This window comes from Amblyomma mixtum, chromosome 6, assembly GCF_055824585.1.
Source record: "Amblyomma mixtum isolate Tamu chromosome 6, ASM5582458v1, whole genome shotgun sequence".
Lineage (NCBI taxonomy): Eukaryota > Metazoa > Arthropoda > Arachnida > Ixodida > Ixodidae > Amblyomma > Amblyomma mixtum.
The window spans coordinates 141791519-141813063 of record NC_143017.1 but is presented as its reverse complement, the minus strand read 5'-3'; the positions used below and the strand labels follow the sequence as shown (position 1 = coordinate 141813063).

Genomic DNA, 21545 nt, shown 5'->3' with positions numbered 1-21545 from the left:
TGGGCAGAATACAAATTACTGAAATGAAAAAGCGGAAGTCTGATGCGGATTGAGTCTGATGTACCAACTTGTGGTAATTAAAGTACATTAGACGCGGTTCTCTGCCAAGTGGCATGACAACTACGACATTTTATGGATGTATTTATTCATGCAATAAAGAAAAAAAAAAGCTTCGGTAAGGCTGCAGTAAAGGTGGTGTTCGGCTGCTGACCCGAAGGACGTGGGTTTAATTCCGGCTGCGTCGGTCGAATTTCGATGGAAACGAAATTCTAGAGGCCCGTGTACTGTACGATGTCAGTGCACGTGAAAGAACCCCAAGTGCTCGAAATTTCTGGAGCCCTTCACTACGTCGTGTCTCATAGCCTGAGTCGCTTTGGGACGTTAAACACCATAAACCAAACCAAACCTCTTTCTTTCGTTTTCTTTCTTTCTCTTTGCTTTTCTTTCTTTTCCTTTCTTTCCCTTCTTTTTATTTTCTTTCTTTTCTTTTCCTTTCTTTTCTTCCTTTTCTTCTTTCTTTTCCTTTCTTTATTTATTTCTTTCCTTCTTTCCCTTTATCTCTTTTTCCTTATTTCTTTCTTTCTTACTTTCTTCCTTTTTTCTTTCTTCCTTCCTTCCTTTCCTGCTTTCTTTCTTTCTGGCTTTATTTCTCTTTCTCTTTCTTCCTTCCTTCCTCTCTTTCTTTCTTTCTTTCTCGTTTTCTTTGTTTCTTTATTTCACTCCCTGCCTTTATTCTTCCTTAAGGCGTGGTTCGGGTATTCACCAAGATTTGAGACATGTTACTGACCGTTTCCTCTCCACATAAACAAAAAAAAACAATATTCAGTTAGTGCTGAAAACGCCAGAGAGCAAGTTTTACTCCTGTACACTGCTATTAAACCCGTGCAGTTTCTGCATAGGGGCTAATATATGTAGCGCAAATCCATGCCGCCGACCTACAAATCTTGATAGCCGATGTCACTGTGTAACCTCGTTGTCGGTTGTCGCTTATCTTTCGACGCAAGGAAAAGCGACTCGACGTCTCCCTAAAGAACAGGCGCAATTACGTCACGAAAGCACTGATAGGAGATATAAAGATAACGCTCTCTCTCTCCTATGATTTGGTGCTCGAGTTCTTTGAACGGACGACACGTGATAATCTCGGAACGTGCAGGCACTCTTGAGTCAATGCATCCACAGGAGAAGCTGTGGACGCTCTGCAGGCATATGATTGCTGGAGCGCAACTTTCCGTATCTTGGTCCTGAATACAGCGACGATTCGCAATGGGCAGCACAGAGAACACAAGCAAGCCTTCCTGGGTGTCCGATTACATTGGCGTGAAATTCGAAAAAGGTAAGTATGGCAAAACATCGTTTCCCTATAATGTGCACAGCTGAAGTCAGTCTCGTGTTAAATGGAGACTTCTACAAAATATTTGCACGTTCAGCACGGCTTGGTTATTCTAAAGCGGTAACCGCATGAAGATGTGTTCCTGGCGACGCTATGTACGATGGTGACGGCGACGATGTTGCTGGTGCATCAGCACGAAGCGAACGGACTAGCCGATAGAGAGGCGCGTTTTCAGTGTTTCTTTGCTGCTGCCGCCTCACTGTTTAGTCACCTAGCGTCATCAAGGAAGTATAAATTCGCTAGTACGGCATTTTAGAGCGATAAGCTCTACTTGTCCCGTTTCGGGTCTCAGCCTTATGCATTTTAACGCAAATCGTACCCCGGTGGTTTTCATGGTAACCGAGGTGGTTACATAATATATATATATATATATATATATATATATATATATTCTTGTCCGGCATGCGTCAAAGTCGCGCCACTTAGTCGCGACATTAGTATAAAATTTGTGGCCCAACCGTTTTGCGCAGAATGTTCGGATGGTGTCATATGATTCAGCTTTACGTGCAGCATAAACCTGCTAGTTAAGTTAGAGCATTGCTCGCGGCAGGGATTCAAACCGGCGACCTACATGGTCGCCCAATTCCACGTCCTTACGAATCTTCATATGAACATTGCGGCTGAACTGTTTGTCGCAGAGTGTTCAGAGTTGTGGCATACGATATCGCGTGTCTTGCAGTATAAACGTATAAGCTAAGTTAGAGTCTAGCACTCTGCAGGGATTTGAACCGGCGACCTGTGTTAGGTGTGTTAACGCTCGATAATCGATGGCTGTCTCAGCGTCGGCTGAATTTTTAATGACTGAACAGCATGAAGCACGATAAAGGCACTAATGAAAATTATAAATATTCTCAGCGCTAAACATGTACTCTTAATTAAAGTTGTTTTCTGTCTCTCTTGTAATGCACTAAATTTCTCAGGGACACAGTGCAGTGGTGCCAAATTACAGTGTGCGCTGCTGAGACTTGCAAAAAGTGGCGTTTCTTTCTGTCTATAAAAATTACCAACAGATATGCCACAATAGCCTTTTCATTCTATCATTCTATTAGTTCGGCAGTAGCGTAGCCTCAAAGACTTCTGCTATTGGTTAGTCTCGCTAGCTGTTTCCTGGGGATGAGGCAAATTTTCTGTAAACTCATAAACTGAACAACGTGATGAGCTACAGTTGCTACGTGGCCCTCGGCTCATAGCGCGATGCCACGGCAAGGCGTGCAGCCGCGAAGTATGACCAGATGCGGTTAGCGCTTCGACGTACTACAATGACTCCCTCCAAGCTTATAGAAACGTGGTGTATAACTTTCCTGCTCTCTGGCCCTCGATATAAGTAGTTGGCAAGACTTCTTCGCGCAGCATTGCTGCCTTCGGGAAGAGCATGGGTAGACAGCTAAACAGGTTTTGAGTTTTGAGCATTGTGATTAACAACATTTAGTTCAGGGCCATACTTTTAAAATAAAAGCAAATAAAACTTTTTGATCAACAGGTAGTCTAACGGTAAATTTTCTGAAGTTACACATTCACTAAAAAAAATGCAGCTTATTAGGATCTCTGCGAAAATAATGCTCTTCAGGACAACATTCCACCCTTCAAATTGTTGTCCAGATTGTGCCACCGTCAATTCTGGGCGAATCTAAAGACAGAGGCAGACATATCAACATAGGGCACTGCGTACACGTGAAGGTTGAAACAACAAGCGCTTGTGCTAATCTTCTCGACCTTTTCTGTGTGTGCGCAGTGCCCTTTGTTGAAATTCTGGGACGCTGATCCAACAAAAAGGCTCATTTTTTATCGCGTGAAATTAGTTACATGAACAAAATCTTCGTAGACGCTCGGGCGCAAAACATGCGGTTCAGAAACGTATAGATCGTATCAACATGAAAAGGCCAGTACCGGAAAAACTTCCGAAGTTGCAGACTCACCCTATATTATTTCATCTTTGCATTAATGGCGAGGTGTTCTGTCAGCTCTGAGTACGTTGACATGCCCATCGTCACTGGTAGCTTTTTTCGAAGAACCGCTAAACTGTAGTTTGGCTCTTTCATTCCGTGTCAAGACGAGCAGATCTGATCTTTTTACACTTTGCAATATTTTGCAACTATTGGGAGAGTAGCAGCGTTACTTAAGTTCAGTTCGCCTACCTGGCAGATTGGACTTGCACCCTTTTTACTCGCGCCAACAACTTAAATAGCCGCTGTGGTTGCTCAGTGGTTACGGTGCTCGGCGGCAGACCCGAAAGACGCGGGTTCGATACCGACCATGGCTGTCGCATACCGATGGACGCGAAATGCTAGAGGCCCGTGAACTGTGCGATATCAGTACTCGCTAAAGAACCCCGAGTGGTTGAAATTATCCGGAGCCCTCCACTACGAAGTCCCTCGTAGCCTCAGTCGCTTTTAGACGTTAAACCACATCAACCGAACCAATTACTTAGATAATCAACAAATAAGTTAGTGCACAAATTTAAGTGCATGCTAAAATGTCGCCGAAATGCCAACAACTGCAATGCACGCACACACGTGCGCACAACTACAATGTATCGACGAGTGTAACACTGCTGCACATAGTGTTCATGCTGCGATCACTGTTATCATAGGACGTCACTGCACTATATAGTCTGGAGTCTTCATATCGGTCAAACGCTCATACACGAAGCCAATGTTCTTTCAGCTACAGCCAAGGGTTGCTCAGAGTGCTTTATCTATTGTCCGAGAAATGTCAAAGGGCCGCCAGTCGTGGCTTTTTGTTCGACCGATGGTCTGACGCATTCAAAGTCCACACTGGCTCAAGGCAGCGTCCATGTTGAAATTGTGACGCTTTCCTTCATATGTGTGTCATCAACGTTTTTCTTAACGCGCTTTTCGTCATAAATAGATTTCCCCTAAAATATACTGTTGTCCTTTAAAGTTCTGTGCAGATATTTATGCAATTTTCGCCTTTTTCACAAAAATACTTTATTCAGTGTTATATTAACCCTTACCGGTCAGTCTATTTTGCGCTATCAACAATTTTTCTATGGGTGATCCTGCAACCCTGTGGAGTTGGCTAATTCAATAAAATCAATAATTAAATTTTGTTGTCATGAAAATTTCCTTGATACTCAAGAACTTTGTTCGCACTTTAATTTTGTTAAATGTGTTCAGTATCAGTGTGGATGTCGAAAACGACCGAGATGACAAAACTGCAATTTCTTCGCTTAGTACGAAGAAGCACAGACCTGTTGCTGTGGCTAGCCACTCTTGTCTACAACTTAACTTTTTAGCCCCAGACTTGGGCACCCATCCCCGAAGTAATTAAGTACCACTGAGATGGCACTTTGGGCTCGCTGATGTAAAGCAGAAAAAAAAAGCCTGTAAGTCTGTGCTCGTCTGCTGTCTTCCCCGCACTCTAGCACTTCGCCAGGAAACCCGCCGCGGTGGCTCAGTGATTATGGCATTCGGCTACTGAACCGAAAGACGCGGGTTCGATTCCGGCCGCGGCAGTAGAATTTCCATGGAGGCGAAATTCTAGAGGCCCCTGTACAGTGCGATGTCAGGGCACGTTAAAGAACCCCAGGTGGTCTAAATTTCGGGAGCCCTTCACTACGGCGTCCCTCATAACCTGAGTCGCTTTGGGACATTAAATCCCATAAACAAAACCAAACCAAGCTTCGCTAAAGAAAGCACGTACAGAAGTGAGCAGGCCTGTCTAGAGTGCCGCCGCGGTGGCTCAGTGGTTATGATGCTCGGCAGCTGACCCGAAAGACGCGGGTTCGATCCCGGCCGAGGCGGTGGAATTTCTTTGGAGGAGAAATTCTAGAGGCCCGTGTACTGTGCGATGTCAGTGCACGTAAAAGAACCCCAGGTGGTCGAAATTTCCGGAGCCCTCCACTACGTCGTCTCTCATAGCCTTAGTCGCTTTGGGACGTTAAACCCCATAAACCAAACCAAACCAAGCCTGTCTAGAGTGCCCAGCTGATGCGTTGCGGAGCAAGAGAGCATTTCTAACGTTTGGCGCTGGCCTTCAGGTAGCTGTCGAGTACATATGGGCGGGTAAATTTCTTCTCGTTGGTTGCGCAGGCGGCTCTCGCTTCGTGCTTTTCGCCGTCGTGCTTCCTCCGCGCCGGCTGCTTATATCACCGAGCCGTCATGTTGTCGCGTGTGGCATGTGAGGCGTGTGACAGGAGCATACGCGAGTGATGCTAGATGGTCGCACGCCGTAGTTCGCCGCCGCTTATAGAGTTCGAAAATTTAGCTTCCGGGAGCCACTGCCAACAGCCTACCAGTGCCGAACAGCTCCATACCTGTCTCGTTCTTTAACTGCCCTCGTTTTTCTCCCTTCAATAATTTGTTCTGCCTATGTTAGGCAGGTAGCTGCCTGCGTTAGGTGGCGATGACTCGCTCCACAGCGCACCGGCGGCGTGCTCTAGACCCTACTGTTCACCGCTATACTCCGTGTAACTGGTGTTGTTGAAAACCAGCACACTGTTGTGTTCTCGGCGCCGAAAAAACTTGCTACGTTGTGCAAACTGGGAAAAACTAACACCAACAAAGCGCGCGGATGCGCAACTAGGCATCAGAAGCCCTACGTCACGTGCGATGAAGGTGTTGTGTATAAACTTCCCTTGTCATGCGGAAAACACTATATCGGCCAGACGGGGAGATGTCTGAACGAGCGCCTAATGGAACACGCTCGCAACATCAGAAGCGGGCAAGGCGGATCGCTGGTTGATCACATTCTCGCATGCAAGTCAAAAATCTGTAAGCCTTTCTTTGATAAAAGTGTGGTAATAGGAAGAAGCAGAGAAAGGGTAACGCGCGAAATCATTGAAGCCGAAAAGATAAATGGGTCAGGATGCTCGTGTGTAAGCACACCTTCCATTCTCCTCTCAGATAAAGAGCTCGCTTTTTTAAGGATTTGATACTGTTGGCACATGTGATTCCTGTTTTCTGGCGTATAAATGTGATGCTTCAGGAGAATAAAATTTGTTGGAAGTTAGCGCTCGTGGTGTTCGTCTCTCGTCTATTGTGTCCCCGTCTTTTGCTGCGCTACAGTGTATTGGAATTGTGCACATATGTTTGTAGCACCACGACCTTGACTGCAGGCGCAACAAAAATAAAAAAGAGCAGTTCAGGTAGATCCCTCCTTTAAGTTAGGACTTGGCGAGGGAAGATAAAAATGCGTCTGGCCAGTTTATGAAATGGAGTGAGTTATGTGTTCTCTGCTACTGTCACAATTGACAGCGCAGACTGAAACGGCTGGAGCTCAGGTGGAGAAGTGCAGACACTGCACTGCAAGGCAATCCCAAACATGGGCTAAAAGCTCCTCAGCCTTTTTCTCCACCGAGTCGGCGCCACTTTTGCCATTCTGTTTGTAGTTGCGTTTATATTTTTAGAGGCAACTTCTGCTGCAAAAAACACAGAGAAAATGACACTGCGATGGCGATAGACGCCGAGATGTCTCCCCGCAGATGCCCGAGGTGACACAAGGGTTCCGGCAAACCGCGAGGTTCTAGCAGGGTTCAGCTGTGTCTCTGATAAGCGTGCCAGGCGCGCAGCACTCCACTGCAGTAGACGCGTTCCTTATTTATGCAGTCTGTAAAAAAATAATAAAATGTGGCGCCTTTTCGTGTTTCTTGTGACTATTTGCTGGCTCCTATCACAAAGCCACAGCTTCCGCAAAACAAAGCTATTCAAGGAAGGAGCTAACATAGATGGAGCGAAAGGCATCTTTGGCCCCCGGGGGAGATTGAAGGGTCCTTCACACCTGCGACAAAGAGTACTCATGAAATAGACCCAGTACGGGCGCCTTGAACCACGGAGACAGTGAAAATGTTTTCCTTCGGTAATCTGTGGGAATTTCCAGCGCGACCCCGCCCGTCGTCCCTTCGTCTCAGACTCGTCTCTCAGATACATTATTTGAAGCACGGCCCATACAGCAATGGTGTTTGCCATCCTTGCATAACCTTTGGCTCAAAAGGCCGGACGTACGCAACAAATGGTACTGCTGTCAACTTTGCTGCGGTCGGAAAGCATGTTTTTATGTAACGTTTTTGTTTCACGACTGAGGCTGCTTAGTGGATATTACACGAACTGAAACTCCACTGAAGTCTTTTACTTCTATTAGCAATATTTTTGCTTATCTCAGCTTCAGATAACGAGCCCCTAAAACGCCCTTGCTCGCATGCACGAATGGCTTCTCTACAGACCACGCGGCCCTAATCCCCTTTTCTTTCAAATTGAACTCCTTTGAAAGCTCTGCGTTCCTTAAACTCAAACGCGTCTGAGGTGGCCGCGTGCCGGCGTCACAGGATGTAATGGTTGGTTGGTTTATGGGGTTTAACGTCCCAAAGCGACTAAGGCTATGAGAGACGCCTTAGTGGAGGGCTCCGGAAATTTCGACCACCTGGGGTTCTTTAACGTGCACTGACATCGCCCAGTACACGGGCCTCAAGAACTTCTCCTCCAAAGAAATTCTAGCCGCCGCGGCCGGGATCGAACCCGCGTCTTTTGGGTCAGCAGCCGAGCACCATAGCCGCTGAGCTACCGCGGCGGCCAGGATGGAATGTCTGGACGTCGTACACAGGTTATGGAGGCCTGTTAACATGTAACGACCAAGCTATATACAGTTTCCGCTGACCTGTTAAGCGTCCATCTCAGCGGCGATGTATGCGGCGCCATGCCACGCCTACCTTTCTGGGCGCATAGCAGTAGTTCCTTCGTTTTAGGGTGACCCTCACCCCGAGCAATTTCCCAACAGACGTTTCTGCGAAAAAGGCTGTAAGTCTACAGCGCACAGAACGAGGCATTTCCATGCCCTCCCAGCTTATCACTGTGACTGTGTTACGTTGCGTGCGGCCTTGTGCTCATCTCTAGGCGCAATTACCTTGTTGCAAGGTTTGGGTCCGAATTACCACGTCCGCTTTATCACATCTGCCAGCTGCTAGTAATGGCCTCGCTTGTCGCTACTCAACCGCTTCCACTCATTGTAACATTATGAAAGAGAGCAGGTCTGCAAGCGCACAAGAAACAAAATAAAAATTGGTAGTGACTTAGCTCGGCTATGACCGGATATACGTAGCGAAAGTTAAGACGAGCGTCACGGCGAGGCAAGCGGTGTGGCGTCATACCAAACGGCGGCGGCGGCTCCGCGGCGAGGCGCATGGTGTGACCTCATGCCAGATGGCGCGGCGAGCGCGCGGCGTCCGGCAGCTGCGGCGGTTGCTAGGCAACGGCTCAAGGTCGGTCTCTGTGCCTCCTCGGAGCACCGCCACAGCGAAATCGCAAGTTCGTGGCCAATGTAGCTTTCGCTACAAAAGCTTACGGGCACACTGTTGCCTCAGGCACCCAGAAAAACTAGATACGCGTCCCATGTAGTACACTGTGGAAGCGACCTAAACTGCAGGTAGAAGCGTTTTCTTATTTTACATCTGACAAGAAAATAGTAGCAGTTAGGAGAATGCCAATAGAAGTCTTTGCTTTTGACGTAAAGACACACCCATGTCTTACTCCCGTCAATTTTTTTTCTTGGCTGCCAATTACGTCCGGGTGCATGAGCGACAGGTAGGAGAACCACTTTGAAGGAAATTGGTTACTGGTAAAATATTTTTCGCAGAGAACAGAAACACTTTTGGCGAGCAGGTGCACTGTTTGCCGTTCATGTATTTAAGCACGTAACTGCACGTTCCAGCCTGGTCTGTGACTGCCGTGGCCTTTAAAGAAGACCACACATACCTACTAGCCAAAAACCTGATAACTCGAGGTGCCTTCTGCTTAAAAAAAACGCCTCATCAACAACGCTTCAGTGCAAACAAAACTGGGACAGGTTTGGTTTGATTTGATTTCAATTAATTTATGGTTGTTTAACGTTCTAAAGCGGCTCAGGCTATGAGGGACGCCGTAGTGAATGGCTCCAGAAATTTCGAACGCCTGGAGTCATTTAATGTGCGCTGACATCACACAGTACACAGACCTCTAGCATTCCGCCTCCATGCAACTTCGCTGTGTGAACCGGGGTGCCAGGGCCAAGGCCCTACGTGGCCTGGACACATGTGCGTAATGTGAGGGCTGTGCGGTGGCCCTGGGACCTTGCAGAGTCCAAACTCGCTTGCATAATAAAGTTTTCCATCCATCCATCAAAATACGAGCAGGTGCAAGGCACTGGGTATTACGAATGCACTTTTATGCTTAATTAATCGGGCACTTGGGCTACTGCGCTGCATAAGAAGCAGTCTTTCGGGCTCGTAGCCTGAAAGACCAGGGGCCCTCAGTAATTCTTGAATTTTTGCCTTTGCTTCCTTATAGCTGGAAATTTCTTGCGCTCCACATCGGCGCTCAACCCAACGATCACTCTAGTCATCTCAAACAACGTTTTCGGCTCGATGACAACGCCCCGGTATGCACCAGAATGAAGTTGTTGGGGAATTTTATTATTTTATTCTGGGACTCGTTGGGGCACTACAACCAATCCATGAATCGGCCATAACGCGTCGGAGAGCACGACAAGAACTGCTGTTCAATGTCAAAGCATCACGTGTGTGTGGCTACTGAATCGCGCTACCGATATCACGCAGGGTATTTCGCCGCTAGCTCATGCCATTCAACATTCTCCCAATGATCACGCCTTATGTCCCTCTAGCTGAAGAAATAAGCGACATTCTATCACATGGGTGCCGTCCTCGTCACTTTTATACTGTTTTCTTCCTGTCTTCCCTAGCCCTTACAGCCCTGTGTGGCAATGGGATGCTTAACAGAGTTGATACAGTTAGCTAGTATTTTTATTTTCACAGCTAGTGCAGGTTATGAAACATGCTGCACCACTCATTACGCGTAGTTCTTACCGGCAATCAGGTGACCACTCTGTGCACGTAGCTCGCACCTCCCGCTTTGTGCAACTTCGTTATAATCAGATGATAAACTCGGTCGAAAGTTGCAGCTAAGTGTTGCAAATCACCTCTCGGACGCTCAGCGCGCTTTCCTTGGTGCAGGGGTGTTGGGGTTATGAGTAGTTAAAAGGAACGGCGCGGTAGCTGTCTGACACACACAATCATATCTATTGGAAAACATTACGAAGAATCCTGAAGGCTATATAGGCCACTCATTTTTTTTTTTCAGATAATCTTATTGTAAACGAGGGTCTCGTATGAGACACTCGTTTGTTTTTGACTCTCGTTCCTTTTTTACTTGTTCATTGACCCAATCTTCGCCTTGTTATAGCGGATAGACACCTGGACTGTGCCGTGAGTTAAGGTCCGGGGGGAAAGGGGCAGACATTTACGAAAAAACCCGCATCTATGATGTGTCTTTCGCATTAATACCTTTGACCAGCCCAGCCTTTATTGCTTTAGAGAGTGGTGAATTTTCCATTCACTATGCAATAAAGAGACTCCTTCAATACTTGAGCACAGCACCCTCAGACGTTTACTCTCTGTCAGCGTCTTCATCGACCATGTGACGATGAAGTCAAGCTCACGTGATATAAATTAACCATTACTTGGTGTCGTGATGTGTTACGCCAACGAAGACGACGCTCACGTCCCAAGTGAGCCATTACAACCTTCGCTGTAAAACGGGAACCATTTAAGCTTGTTTGCGCAATGATTGGACTACTTGCGAGCATGGGTAGACATTAGATTTTTTTTTTTCGCGTACGGCTGAAAACTTCAGAGCGTGCGAAGGACAGTGCTGTATCACAGCTATCTGTAAGGACGATTTCACGAATGCTTAAAAAATTCCCGAGATAGAGGTTTACAGTGACCATTAATTAGAATCAGGGATATAAAAATGGCACATTTTCGTTTTTTCAGCCTTTGGGATCTCTCTCTTGTAATGAAGGGCAAGTACGTTTCAGAAGAAAGCCTACCCAAAGGCAACTGTCTCTCCCCTCCCAGTACAGACGGACGTAATCACGCCACCGCACCCACCCCTCTTGAGCCGCAAGCATACGTTATCTTCTTCTTCTCTCTGAAAGCGATGCAGTGGAGACGATGTAACTGTGTGCTGTCTTTATGTGAGAGAAGGAGACTGAATGGCCTCCTCGCGAGGGACGAAGGTAAAAATGTGTCACTCTTAGAGGCCGGTTTTTCGCATACAAACCAACATCAACAAGCAAGAATTATCAAAATCTCTCGACTTAAAAGAAAATAAAATGCAGAGGGAATTAATTTTTCGAGCTTAGGGGGTTAAAGTTACAAAGGTTTACAGCCTAAAGCGGCGTCGTTGTCATGGTTTTTGAAGTATATGGGGAAAGACCCCGCTAGCTCGTGTTAGCACACATTTAAATCTCGCAGACCTGACAAGACGAAGTAGTATTTTGTGGCTAGAGCTACACTACTATAGCTGGGACGCATTCACCGTGAGCCTCCCAATGATATTGAAACAACCTTGAGATAAGTCATGGCTAGTGTTGCTGCGTCCGTATACCTAACCATGTGTGGTCCACTTAGTGGACCACATTTGACCTTGATCATTGCGTTCAAACTTGACCTTTACCTTTGCTCTTTGACCATTGACCTTGACATTTGACTTTGAGTTTTGATCTTGTATTTTGACACCAAATTTCGGCCTTGCAAGTTGTCGGCAGAGGCAGTAAGAAAGCCACGTGGTAATCACCTTGTGCCACGTAATTCAATTCGCAGTTGCGACGTCAGGTTTGCGGCATATGCATCCAGAGCTGTGCACTTTTACTTAGTCACACACTATGTAGAAAGTAGAGCGCACTGAAGAGCGCACGTATAGCGAACTACATCTTCGAACTTTGCGGCAAGCTGCTTCTGACCATCCGACAGACCTCGCTCGCCGCAAGCGGGCTCGTCAGCGAAAAAATGATACTTGCAAGGCTAAACGAACGGCGGAAACCCCAGAAGACCGAGAAGAGCTACTACTTGCCAAGAGAGGCGTAAATAAGCGGAGAAGCGACAAAGGCAAGCCACCGGCGACACATCGGTCTCAACTACTTCTACCACAGACTCTGAGTCACCGATGGGCATCGTCGCGTACAGAAAGACGATTCACGCGATACGTTTGTGTGAAAGGGCCACCGCTACGAGATAGTTTCACCAACAGTTTACCGATAACCCGTTTGGCAGTGTGTGTGCCGTATCTGCACATGCAAACTATCGTGTTTCCTCTTAAGAATCCTTCTACGTGAGCAACCATCCACGTTCCCTTCGTCACGCTGTGATAACGGCGTCAAGACCTTAGTCTTTGGCTTGAGCCTGACTATCGATCAGTCTTTGTCTCTATCAAGCCAATCAATGAAGAGGAATAAGCGGATGTGAAGGGGAAAGGGGGAGGGGGGGGGGGTTAAGAAACGATTGAAGATGCACCAAAGATAAGCCATGTTTAATCATGCTTATGTAGCTTTCGCTACGTGAAACTTAGTTCGGCAGAGTTGAACCACTGACTTACTTTCTTGTATTTACACCATAACAAGCAAAGTTAAAATACTTCACGCCAGCCCTTGCACATTGTCGTCCGATTTCGCTACCAGCATATTTTCTTTCGTTTCTTTAAAAACGTATTCCTTACGTCACGCAGCGGCCTCAATTGCACCTTGTGATTTGTACACTGCGCAGTCATCCTTTTAGCGCACCAGTGTTTTATGGTACGCATTCTTAGCGAATGACGTTGATGGTAGAAATTTCCCAGGGAGTTTTATTCCTCACTTCAAGGGCTCTCGTAAAACTCAACTGCCCTTCTGTGACCAAACAAGGGACCGGTATTTCGCTGCCGTGTCAAGTATGCAGTGACTGTTTCGCTCCCTACTCGGCGTAGAAAACAGAATTTATGAGGGAATGGTATCAAGAGACACGCTTGTGTCAGCTAGGTACTAAAGAGCCATAACAGTGCACATTCCCTTGTGGTCTTTGCCTGTGAGGTGGCATGTTAACGATGCACTGTATTCCTTCTCGTGCAGTTCCAAGCGAAGCTACTGATGTTCTGCCGGCTACAGCGGTGGGTGTGTCGACGCCTTCCCCCAGCGGTAGCAGGCAGGAGGCAACAGCCATGCGGAGGCTCTACTTCGCAGTGTTCACAGCTTACTTGGGTACCTTGGCCTTCGGATTCGCCATCACCTACTCGTCCCCGGCGCTGCCCGATGTGCGGCCGAAGATGAACTTCACAGCCGAGGACAGCACCTGGTTCGGCTCGCTCGTCAAGTGCGGCTCTATTTTTGGCGGGCTCCTAGGAGGTGAACGAATTTTCCTTCTCTTTAAACACCTGCGCGGTACAAGAACCTGCCGGGTAACTTGAGCCAACGCCTCCTCTATTTTTTCACTATGAACCCTACCGATCTCTCCGCAATGGGGGCCGTTTGGAAGCCTCAATTCAGTTATGTGCGGCAAACCGGCGCGACGCTATCGAGAAGAAGTGACTCTAGGATTGTATGACTGTGCCGATGATGAGCAAACATTTCCTAAGCTGCATGAGGCCGTTTGGGCCTGCTTTAGTTCATGCGTGCTCCGTCGTATAGGGAACAATGAAGACGGTGCTCTCAGAAATTCTTCCATAAAAGCCCTACAGCCGTGGAGCAGGCGCGAAGGTTTGCCGACGGGGGAGAGTAGGAAAGGGGAATAGGAGAGGGCTTCAATCAGCCGTATCTTGCTGGCACTGAAAAAAAGAGAGGAGGCGCAGCTTGAACGAAACACGTCTGAAAAAGTGCTAGACGTCAGTTTTTTTTGCTTTCCACCTTGCAAGAGAGCTCGAATGTCCCTTATAAAAACTAGTGGTGGACATTGAGAGCTCATTTCGCCTTCTGTTTTCCGCCAAGTAGCGCCATTATTATTACCGCTATCATGACTCTGATATACTTTGGAGCAATCTAACCGGGCACTCTCGTCTTGCAACACTCGTATATGACCCTATCCGTCTTGAACGGAATGAAGGAACCTTGTGCCGCGGACTTCCGATTTGTAAACGTCGCTTAAGCCGATAAGATAGCGCTTTCGTCTCAAGAATGTGGGCGCTTGTGATGTAGATCCGCTTTCTCGGCTTTTTCATCAAGGAATGTTTTCAGAGAAAGTAGCTCTTTCGCCACATGGAATCGCTCGATTGTAGCAAAAGTGCAATGTAATGGAGGGCTCCAGAAACGTTCTTTAACATCCATTAGTATCGCACAGTACACTGACCTGCAGCATTTCGCCTTCATCGAAATGCGACCGCTGCGGCCGGGTCAAACACGTGTCCTTCGGGTCAGCAGCCGAACTCTATATCCACTGAGCCACCGCGGAGGCTTTGTATTCATACATATATAAACAACTAATCCTGTTTTCTACAGCAGCTACCATTATTTTAGGTCAGTTTTTATCGCGAAGCAATACTACTTTAGCTACCACCTCAGCCTGTTCCAGCGCGAGGCGATGGTAGGCACCACTTGACCTTTGGCATGACCTTTGGCATGACGTCATACCATCTGTGTAAAAACGGGGCCCCATCTCGCGCCGTCGCAGCGCGAGGCTGGAAGGCACCAACGGCGGCCTAACTCCCGCTCCTCTCACCAGGGGCGCCGTGCGCGGAGTGACGTCATACCATCTGTAAAAAAAACGGGGCCCCATCTCGCGCCGTCGCAGCGCGAGGCTGGTAGGCACCAACGCCGGTTCGCTCCTCTCGTCAAGCCTGTCAGATGCCGCCTCAAGCAAGAAAAACACGTGTGTGTCGTCATTCTTGGCTATGCGTCATTAGCCGTGTCAGTACATGGGAAACCAATACAATAGAGGAACCTATCGTATTGCTTCGCAATTACCAGGCTTAACCAAGCTAAGCCACAGCCAATTTTTTTCTTCTTCTCATGAATTTAGCTAACCGCTAGCAAGCTAATACTCACAGTAGTCGATCATTATGCATACAACGAGCAGTGCTTGCAGTATTGTAAAATATTAAATAAATATAACCCGTTGAAACCGTGTGCCTACTTTGGTCTCCTTATTTATCTCAATTGAACTTTACCTTCGGCAAATGTACCCTACTTCGGGAAAAAAAAAGCTTTTTTTCTTGTATACCCATCTAGTTCTGCCGAGGCTGAGGTTATATAAACGCCTTAGTCATTTATTCTTCCGCAAGTTTGGGAGGAAGGACGCCTGAATGACTCTTTTGAATTCGTCTTTAGCAGTGGCAGGGCACTAGGGGACCCTGATTATGAACTTTTCGTTCAGGGAACCTTAACAAAGCGTCTTTCCAATCTGTGTTCGATCCCCAGTGCCGCCGGGTGCCCACCGGTTTTCTGTGGGGCACAAGAATTCCCCCAGCGTGGTTCTCTGCTTTTATAGGGTGAAATGCTTGGGAAAGGGATCTTCCAGAGGTGCACCGCGTGGGAAGGCAGCCTGCGCCTCAATGTTGCCGCCGAAGGTAGGCAACAAACGACTTCAAAGCGGCGGAACCCGCAGTCAAACTCTCGCATCGTGCGAGATATAAACTCAGAGAACGCAACGTTCAACGCTCGCTCCGAAGGCTACTTGCAATGTCCTGCCAAACGTCCTAGCGCATGAACTCGACTCATCATCCTCCAGATCATCCATCGAAAGAACTAACTGCTGAGGGTTCCATTCCCTTTCTTTGAGTGTTCCATTCTACGGTGCCTTTGAGATAGTTATATAAAATATGAGTTAAAGTCCCGGTTGAGCTACTCTTCTACAAGCGAGCCTTGTTTACTTTATCAAATGTTGCTGTGTCGATGCACTAAAACGGAGCAATTGTTTGAGAGATTACCTATCAAGATCAAATAAGCAGGATGGAGAAGCTGATAAGACGTCAAGGCACCCAGGCACTGTTCCAGAATCTGGCATAGGGCCAGTTAACAGCCTTCTTACCTTCATCGGAGGGTAGCACTGACGGCTGGCTCCAGGGTCAATGACCTCATTAGGCCCTTGGTCACGAGGTGTTAATAAGGTGCAAACACCGCGCATCCGGTGAAAGGTCTGAACTTTTCCACTTGAAAGCCTGAGGATGCCATTAATTTGGTAGAAAAAGAACTAATGCCTCGGCTAAGGTACGCATTGTTTTGTCGTATGTGAGAGCAAGATTTGCCTTTTCTGCGGGAGCCTTTCGCATATTACTCTGCAGGTCCAAACGCCAAACAGTGGAAAAAAAAATTGTGAATGAGGTTCGCGCCAGAAGAAACGATTCATAATAGTTTATTTCGAGCCAACAAGCATTCTTTCATCATATGTGCAGCAGTATTACTTTGTATAAAAAATATAAATTTGCAAACGCAGTAGGATGGCCGTTTATCCAGAAAGTTCTCTCGTGGAACGAATATCGATATTACTGACGACATTCTGAAAATACTATCGCACCAAAGGCTTCATACACATTCACATCAGCCAAGCTTATAATTTCAAGCGAAAATAAACGGAGTCGCTAAATCAATTTAACACGCATGTAATGCCCATTAGAGGCCCACATCACAGCATTCGTCACTACAACATATTTAAGGAAATATTGAAGCTACTTCGTAGTTAAAATGCGCACGAAACAACAGTTGGCTTGTTTGAAGAGCTCTGAAACTGTATTGACTATAAGCAACATTTGTGTTTGGTAATTTATTCGCCTACTCCGATGGTCACCTGCACATTCATAAATTAGTTTTTGCTTCTGATGGCCTTTAAAGTTTTACTTACAATCCACCTTTGTAACATTTGACGAGCAGTGTTTTCTGCAGAAAGCTGGCATATGTATAGGCTCTTGCGTTGCTCTCGTTTTGTGTAATATTTTTCTGTCACAAATGGATCAAGTTTTGCACCAGGTTTTGCAGACTAGTAACGTTTGTAAAGTGTTCAGATATGTGGACGACTTTTTAATCATTTTTACTAAGGACGGAAGTTTGAACTTCGAAAAAGTGTGCAAGATGTTTTATCCTTATTTCTACAACATGGAAATGGCTTAAGCTTTACATGTGAAATTCCTGAAGGTAATGTTTTACAGTTTTTGGATCGGAATATTAAGTCCTGTGGGGAACAGGTTTGTTGGGCGTATCCTTCAAGCGCATAAAAGGGGCTTCTGCCATATGATTCTGCTCATTCCAAGCTAATAAAAAGGGGGTTTGCTTCAATCTGCCTCTAATCTGCCCTTGAAAAATCATGCTCTCACAAGATGCATCTAAGTTTTCAAAACCAATTGGCTAAGCTGTCTTCAGCTGGGTTCCCTGGTTCGCTCGTAACGGCTGTCGCTGAAAGCCTGCCACAGAAGATGAAGAGTAAGGCTGTGAGAGCTGGAGAAGATGTCCCTCGAGAAGAGGTGGTGCGACCTGTGATGGTGCCCTACGTGCACAAGTTAGCCCCCAATTTGAAAAAGGTCGCGAGCAGGCATGGTGTGCCGCTTGTGTTTTAAGCCACTGAAAAGCTCGGAAGCCTTTGCTCTCGTATTGAAAGAGGACGAAAAAAAGAGAGAGGGTGCGGCACGAAAAATGGGCGATCGTTCATGAAGTGCGCCGAAGGAGTTGTGTATGAAATTCCCTCTCATGCGGCCGCTTCTATATAGGGTAAACTGGGCTCTGCGTTAACGAGCGAATCAGGGAGCACAAAAGAAACGTTCAGCAAAATAAAGAAGGCCCAAATATGCCTAAGCATATAAGGTCCTGCCCGTCACGCTCTTGTGAGCCATGTTTTTCTGGTGTACGAATTCTGTCAAAAAGCAAAGACACAAAAGCTAGGGAACTAATCGGAGCTTTTTTTATTGCAAAAAAAGGAAGCATGTGCGTCAGCGACACATCCATATCTTTTTACAAGGCTGAGGGCAATTTTTTCACCCGTTCGCTATCATATCAACTTTGAAGATGACAGTATTCCTTGCATGTAAGACTGCATATATTTGTGCATGTTTTCTTCGAATAAATCAGTTGTGAGTGGCGCTTCGTCCCGTCTTTCTGTCTTGTGTTCTGTCTTTTTTCGCGCATGTAACCAAAAGATGCCTCTGATAAAGACAGAGTAGGCTGGTCTCATATAAGGTTCAGTTTTCTGTGACAAGCTCAGCCAGTTTAAGGTAAATTTCACAGAGAGATGGTTTGGTTTGGTTTATGGGGTTTAACGTCCCAAAGCGACTAAGGCTATGAGAGACGCCGTAGTGGAGGGCTCCGGAAATTTCGACCACCTGGGGTTCTTTAACGTGCACTGACATCGCACAGTACACGGGCCTCGAATTTCTCCTCCAAAGAAATTCAGCCGCCGCGGCCGGGATCGAACCCGCGTCTTTCGGGCCAGCAGCCGAGCACCATAGCCACTGAGCCACCGCGGCGGCTTCACAGAGAGAGAAAAGGGTCCCAGATGTATGTTGATTCGCCCTAAAACAGCATATTTCCTTCACATATTGTTGAAATGGTGCAACAGAAATCGTTCATAGCAGATCAAGGACCACATCTTGCATCACATCCTTCATGGTTTCACCGTACCTGAAGCAAGGAGTAATGCGCTGCAAGCAGAAGTTTCAAATACAGGAGGTTTCAGAGCATCTACCCGTGAGATACGTAGTAAGGGTATGCGATTTAACATGTTTTCGCATGCATGCCGGGTTAATAACCAAGTGACATAGTCATCCAAGTGCTAGCATGACTGCGGCCTTACAGCATCGCAGGCGCAATATTCGCTGATTCGGAACATTCCCATTTTGTCCACGGGTTTCGATTAATAACTCCTCACTTCTTTCCGGCAACGTATGCTAAATAATTATAAGCCAAGAAAGCGTGCGCGCTGCGTCTTTATTGGTGAAGTTATGTTTTGGTTTTAGAGTTAATATAAGTGTTATATTTCTATAAAATATTTCTGGGTATAGCCAGTAGGTTAAGTTCAATTTATAAGACATATTTATATCACTGCCCCTACAGCTGTGCATTTAAAATAACTCTCAGTACTATCAGCTTGGCAAAAGCCTCATTGCGCGACAGTTGTCGTTGCCTGTCTGTTCGTTGTTTTTTTTTCCCCCTTTGAGAAGAGCAAAAACTGCGTGGATTGATATATTACGTTTCGTGACTTCTGATGAATCAGAATAATTGCTAAAGTAACCAGAAATTTTCTTCTACTCCATCTACAATTTGTTCTCGCAATTTTTTTCACAGTTTCAAAAATGCTATAATCATAGTTAGCCAGTTTAAAAGGGCAACAAATGGGCACTAACTATTCTTTTTCTCTCTCTCTCTCTCTCGCAGGGCAACTTGTGAACATACTGGGTCGTCGGGCGACTCTTTGGGTGTCTTGCGCCTGGTTCCTTGCCGGGTGGCTGTGCATAATATTTGCCCCTTCCACTGCCCTCCTCTTCGCCGGAAGAGCCCTGACAGGCATCGCAGTCGGCAACGTGGCACCCGCCGTGCCCGTCTTCATCTCTGAGATCAGCCCGGCACGCATTCGCGGTCTGCTGAACACCGGCAGCAATGTGCTCTTATTCGTCGGCATCCTTACAACCTACGTGCTCGGGAAGTGGCTGACATACAAGTCTCTCGCTACCGCTCTAATGGCTCCAACAGCCCTCATGGCTATTCTGCTATTCTGGACCAAGGAGTCGCCTCGTTGGCTACTGCAGAAGGGACGCCGGGATGAGGCTTTAGAGTCTCTACTCTTCTATCAGGGCCCGGCGGGAAAAATTGAACTCTCTGCTATCGAAGAAAGCCTTTCCGGCACGGAAACCTTCCGCTTCCAAGACCTGGGGAAGCCCTACATCTACCGGCCTTTTCTGACCATGCTTATGGTGATGTTCGTGCAGCAGTCCTCGGCTATTGGTGTTATCATTGTGTATACCAACGACATCTTCGAGGAGTCAGGGACATCAATCGCGTCGGAAGATTGCGCCATAATCATTGGAGTTATTCAAGTGGCCGTAGTAGCGGTCGCCTCTGGATTAACGGACCGTGTCGGCCGTAAGATCTTGCTTCTCTTATCTACCTTCAGCACAAGCCTTTGCTTGTTTCTTTTTGGATACTCCTTCTACCTGAAAGAGCACAACGCAGAGACGTTCGCACTGTCGTACAGCTGGCTACCCGTCGTTTCCATGGGACTGCTGTTTGTGGCCATCAACATCGGTTTGGGCCATCTTCCCTGGGTTCTCCTCGGCGAGATGCTGCCTCTGCGAGTAAAGGGATTCGCCACTGGCTTCTGCACGTCGTTCTGCTTCGGCTACGCGTTCCTGCTCATCAAAGAGTTTTACAGGCTACAGCTATTCTTGGGTGTTGCGGGCTCTTACTGGCTTTTTGGAGTTCTGCTGGTTGTGGGCTGCATCCTCATCTGGTTCCTCCTCCCGGAGACTAAAGGAAAGACCCTGGAAGAAATTGAAAAACTTTTCGGAAAGGAACATGTAAATTCTGCTGAAAATGCTGCGATAAAGCGACAAACGTACCTGCCTGACCTGTGAACTCTGTACATATTAGTCGGACAAAGTTGAAGCTTGTGCAACCAGCGGGACTGTGATTTTCTGTATTATATATAAAACCTATAAAATGCTTGTGCACGAGCATGATGCCGCGGGAACCTTATCTCCCTTTTTTACTGTGCAAATAACGTTCGCATTTCGCCTGGCTTTGTAGGATCTCGGGCTGGGAGGAAAGCCCCAGCTCCCTGCTAAGTGCCAGAAGGAGAGCATCATTGCTCTTATTAGTGCGAAAGCAGTATTCCTATTGGTAAACCCCGAGCAAGATTTTGCGATGTTTGTATGCTTGCGGTGTTTGTGGGTTTATGCCAAGGCAAATAAATATAAAGAATAAATCAAGTAAATATCCGCAACTGGGATTCGAATCGTTGGCCACTGCGCGAGTGCACTAGGCTATAGCCGCAGCAGAACACGCTTTGTGCTATATTGCCCCACACTCTCGCGCTGTGCATTGATCATCGTCATCTTCATTAACTAATACTACTAGCAAACTATTATTCGCACTTTTAGCTATATGGCTGTAGCCTGTTTGCCAGATGTAGCCGGTACGGCCAGCGATGACAGCGCTACGCACCGGCCGGTAGCAGATACATCAAGACTGGCTGTAATTCCTATAAAACGGCGGCTTGGCCATAGGCGTTGCGGCGTAGTTGATTAGAGCCACGTATTGCGCAGGGAGGACGACAGTTCGAGTCCGCTCTCTTTCATGTATTACTTTTGAAATTTTTAATTCTTAACAATAATTTATTGCGTTCAACCTTTTACGTCGCAAGTCGGGGTGCGTAGTGGCATATAACGCCGTTCAGAATTTCCAAACGACGTTTTCTGCCGTCTTTCTT

The 21545-nt window shown here is 46.9% G+C and overlaps 1 protein-coding gene across 1 annotated transcript; it reads left to right on the top strand.

Moving 5' to 3' along the window:
- The first annotated feature begins 1122 nt into the window (after positions 1-1122).
- Positions 1123-20790, top strand: LOC149340648 (solute carrier family 2, facilitated glucose transporter member 8-like). The gene is made up of 3 exons (XM_089551320.1): positions 1123-1333; positions 13280-13552; positions 19496-20790. Exons 1-3 carry the CDS (start codon positions 1264-1266, stop codon positions 20689-20691), a joined length of 1539 nt encoding a protein of 512 aa, XP_089407446.1. The 5' UTR covers positions 1123-1263; the 3' UTR covers positions 20692-20790.
- The last annotated feature ends 755 nt before the right edge of the window (positions 20791-21545 follow it).

Coding starts and splice junctions, on each gene's coding strand:
- LOC149340648 (XM_089551320.1), top strand. CDS start 1,264: ATGGGCAGCACAGAGAACACAAGCAAGCCTTCCTGGGTGTCCGATTAC. Junction 1,334..13,279: donor TGGCGTGAAATTCGAAAAAG/GTAAGTATGGCA, acceptor CTTCTCGTGCAG/TTCCAAGCGAAGCTACTGAT. Junction 13,553..19,495: donor TTTTGGCGGGCTCCTAGGAG/GTGAACGAATTT, acceptor TCTCTCTCGCAG/GGCAACTTGTGAACATACTG.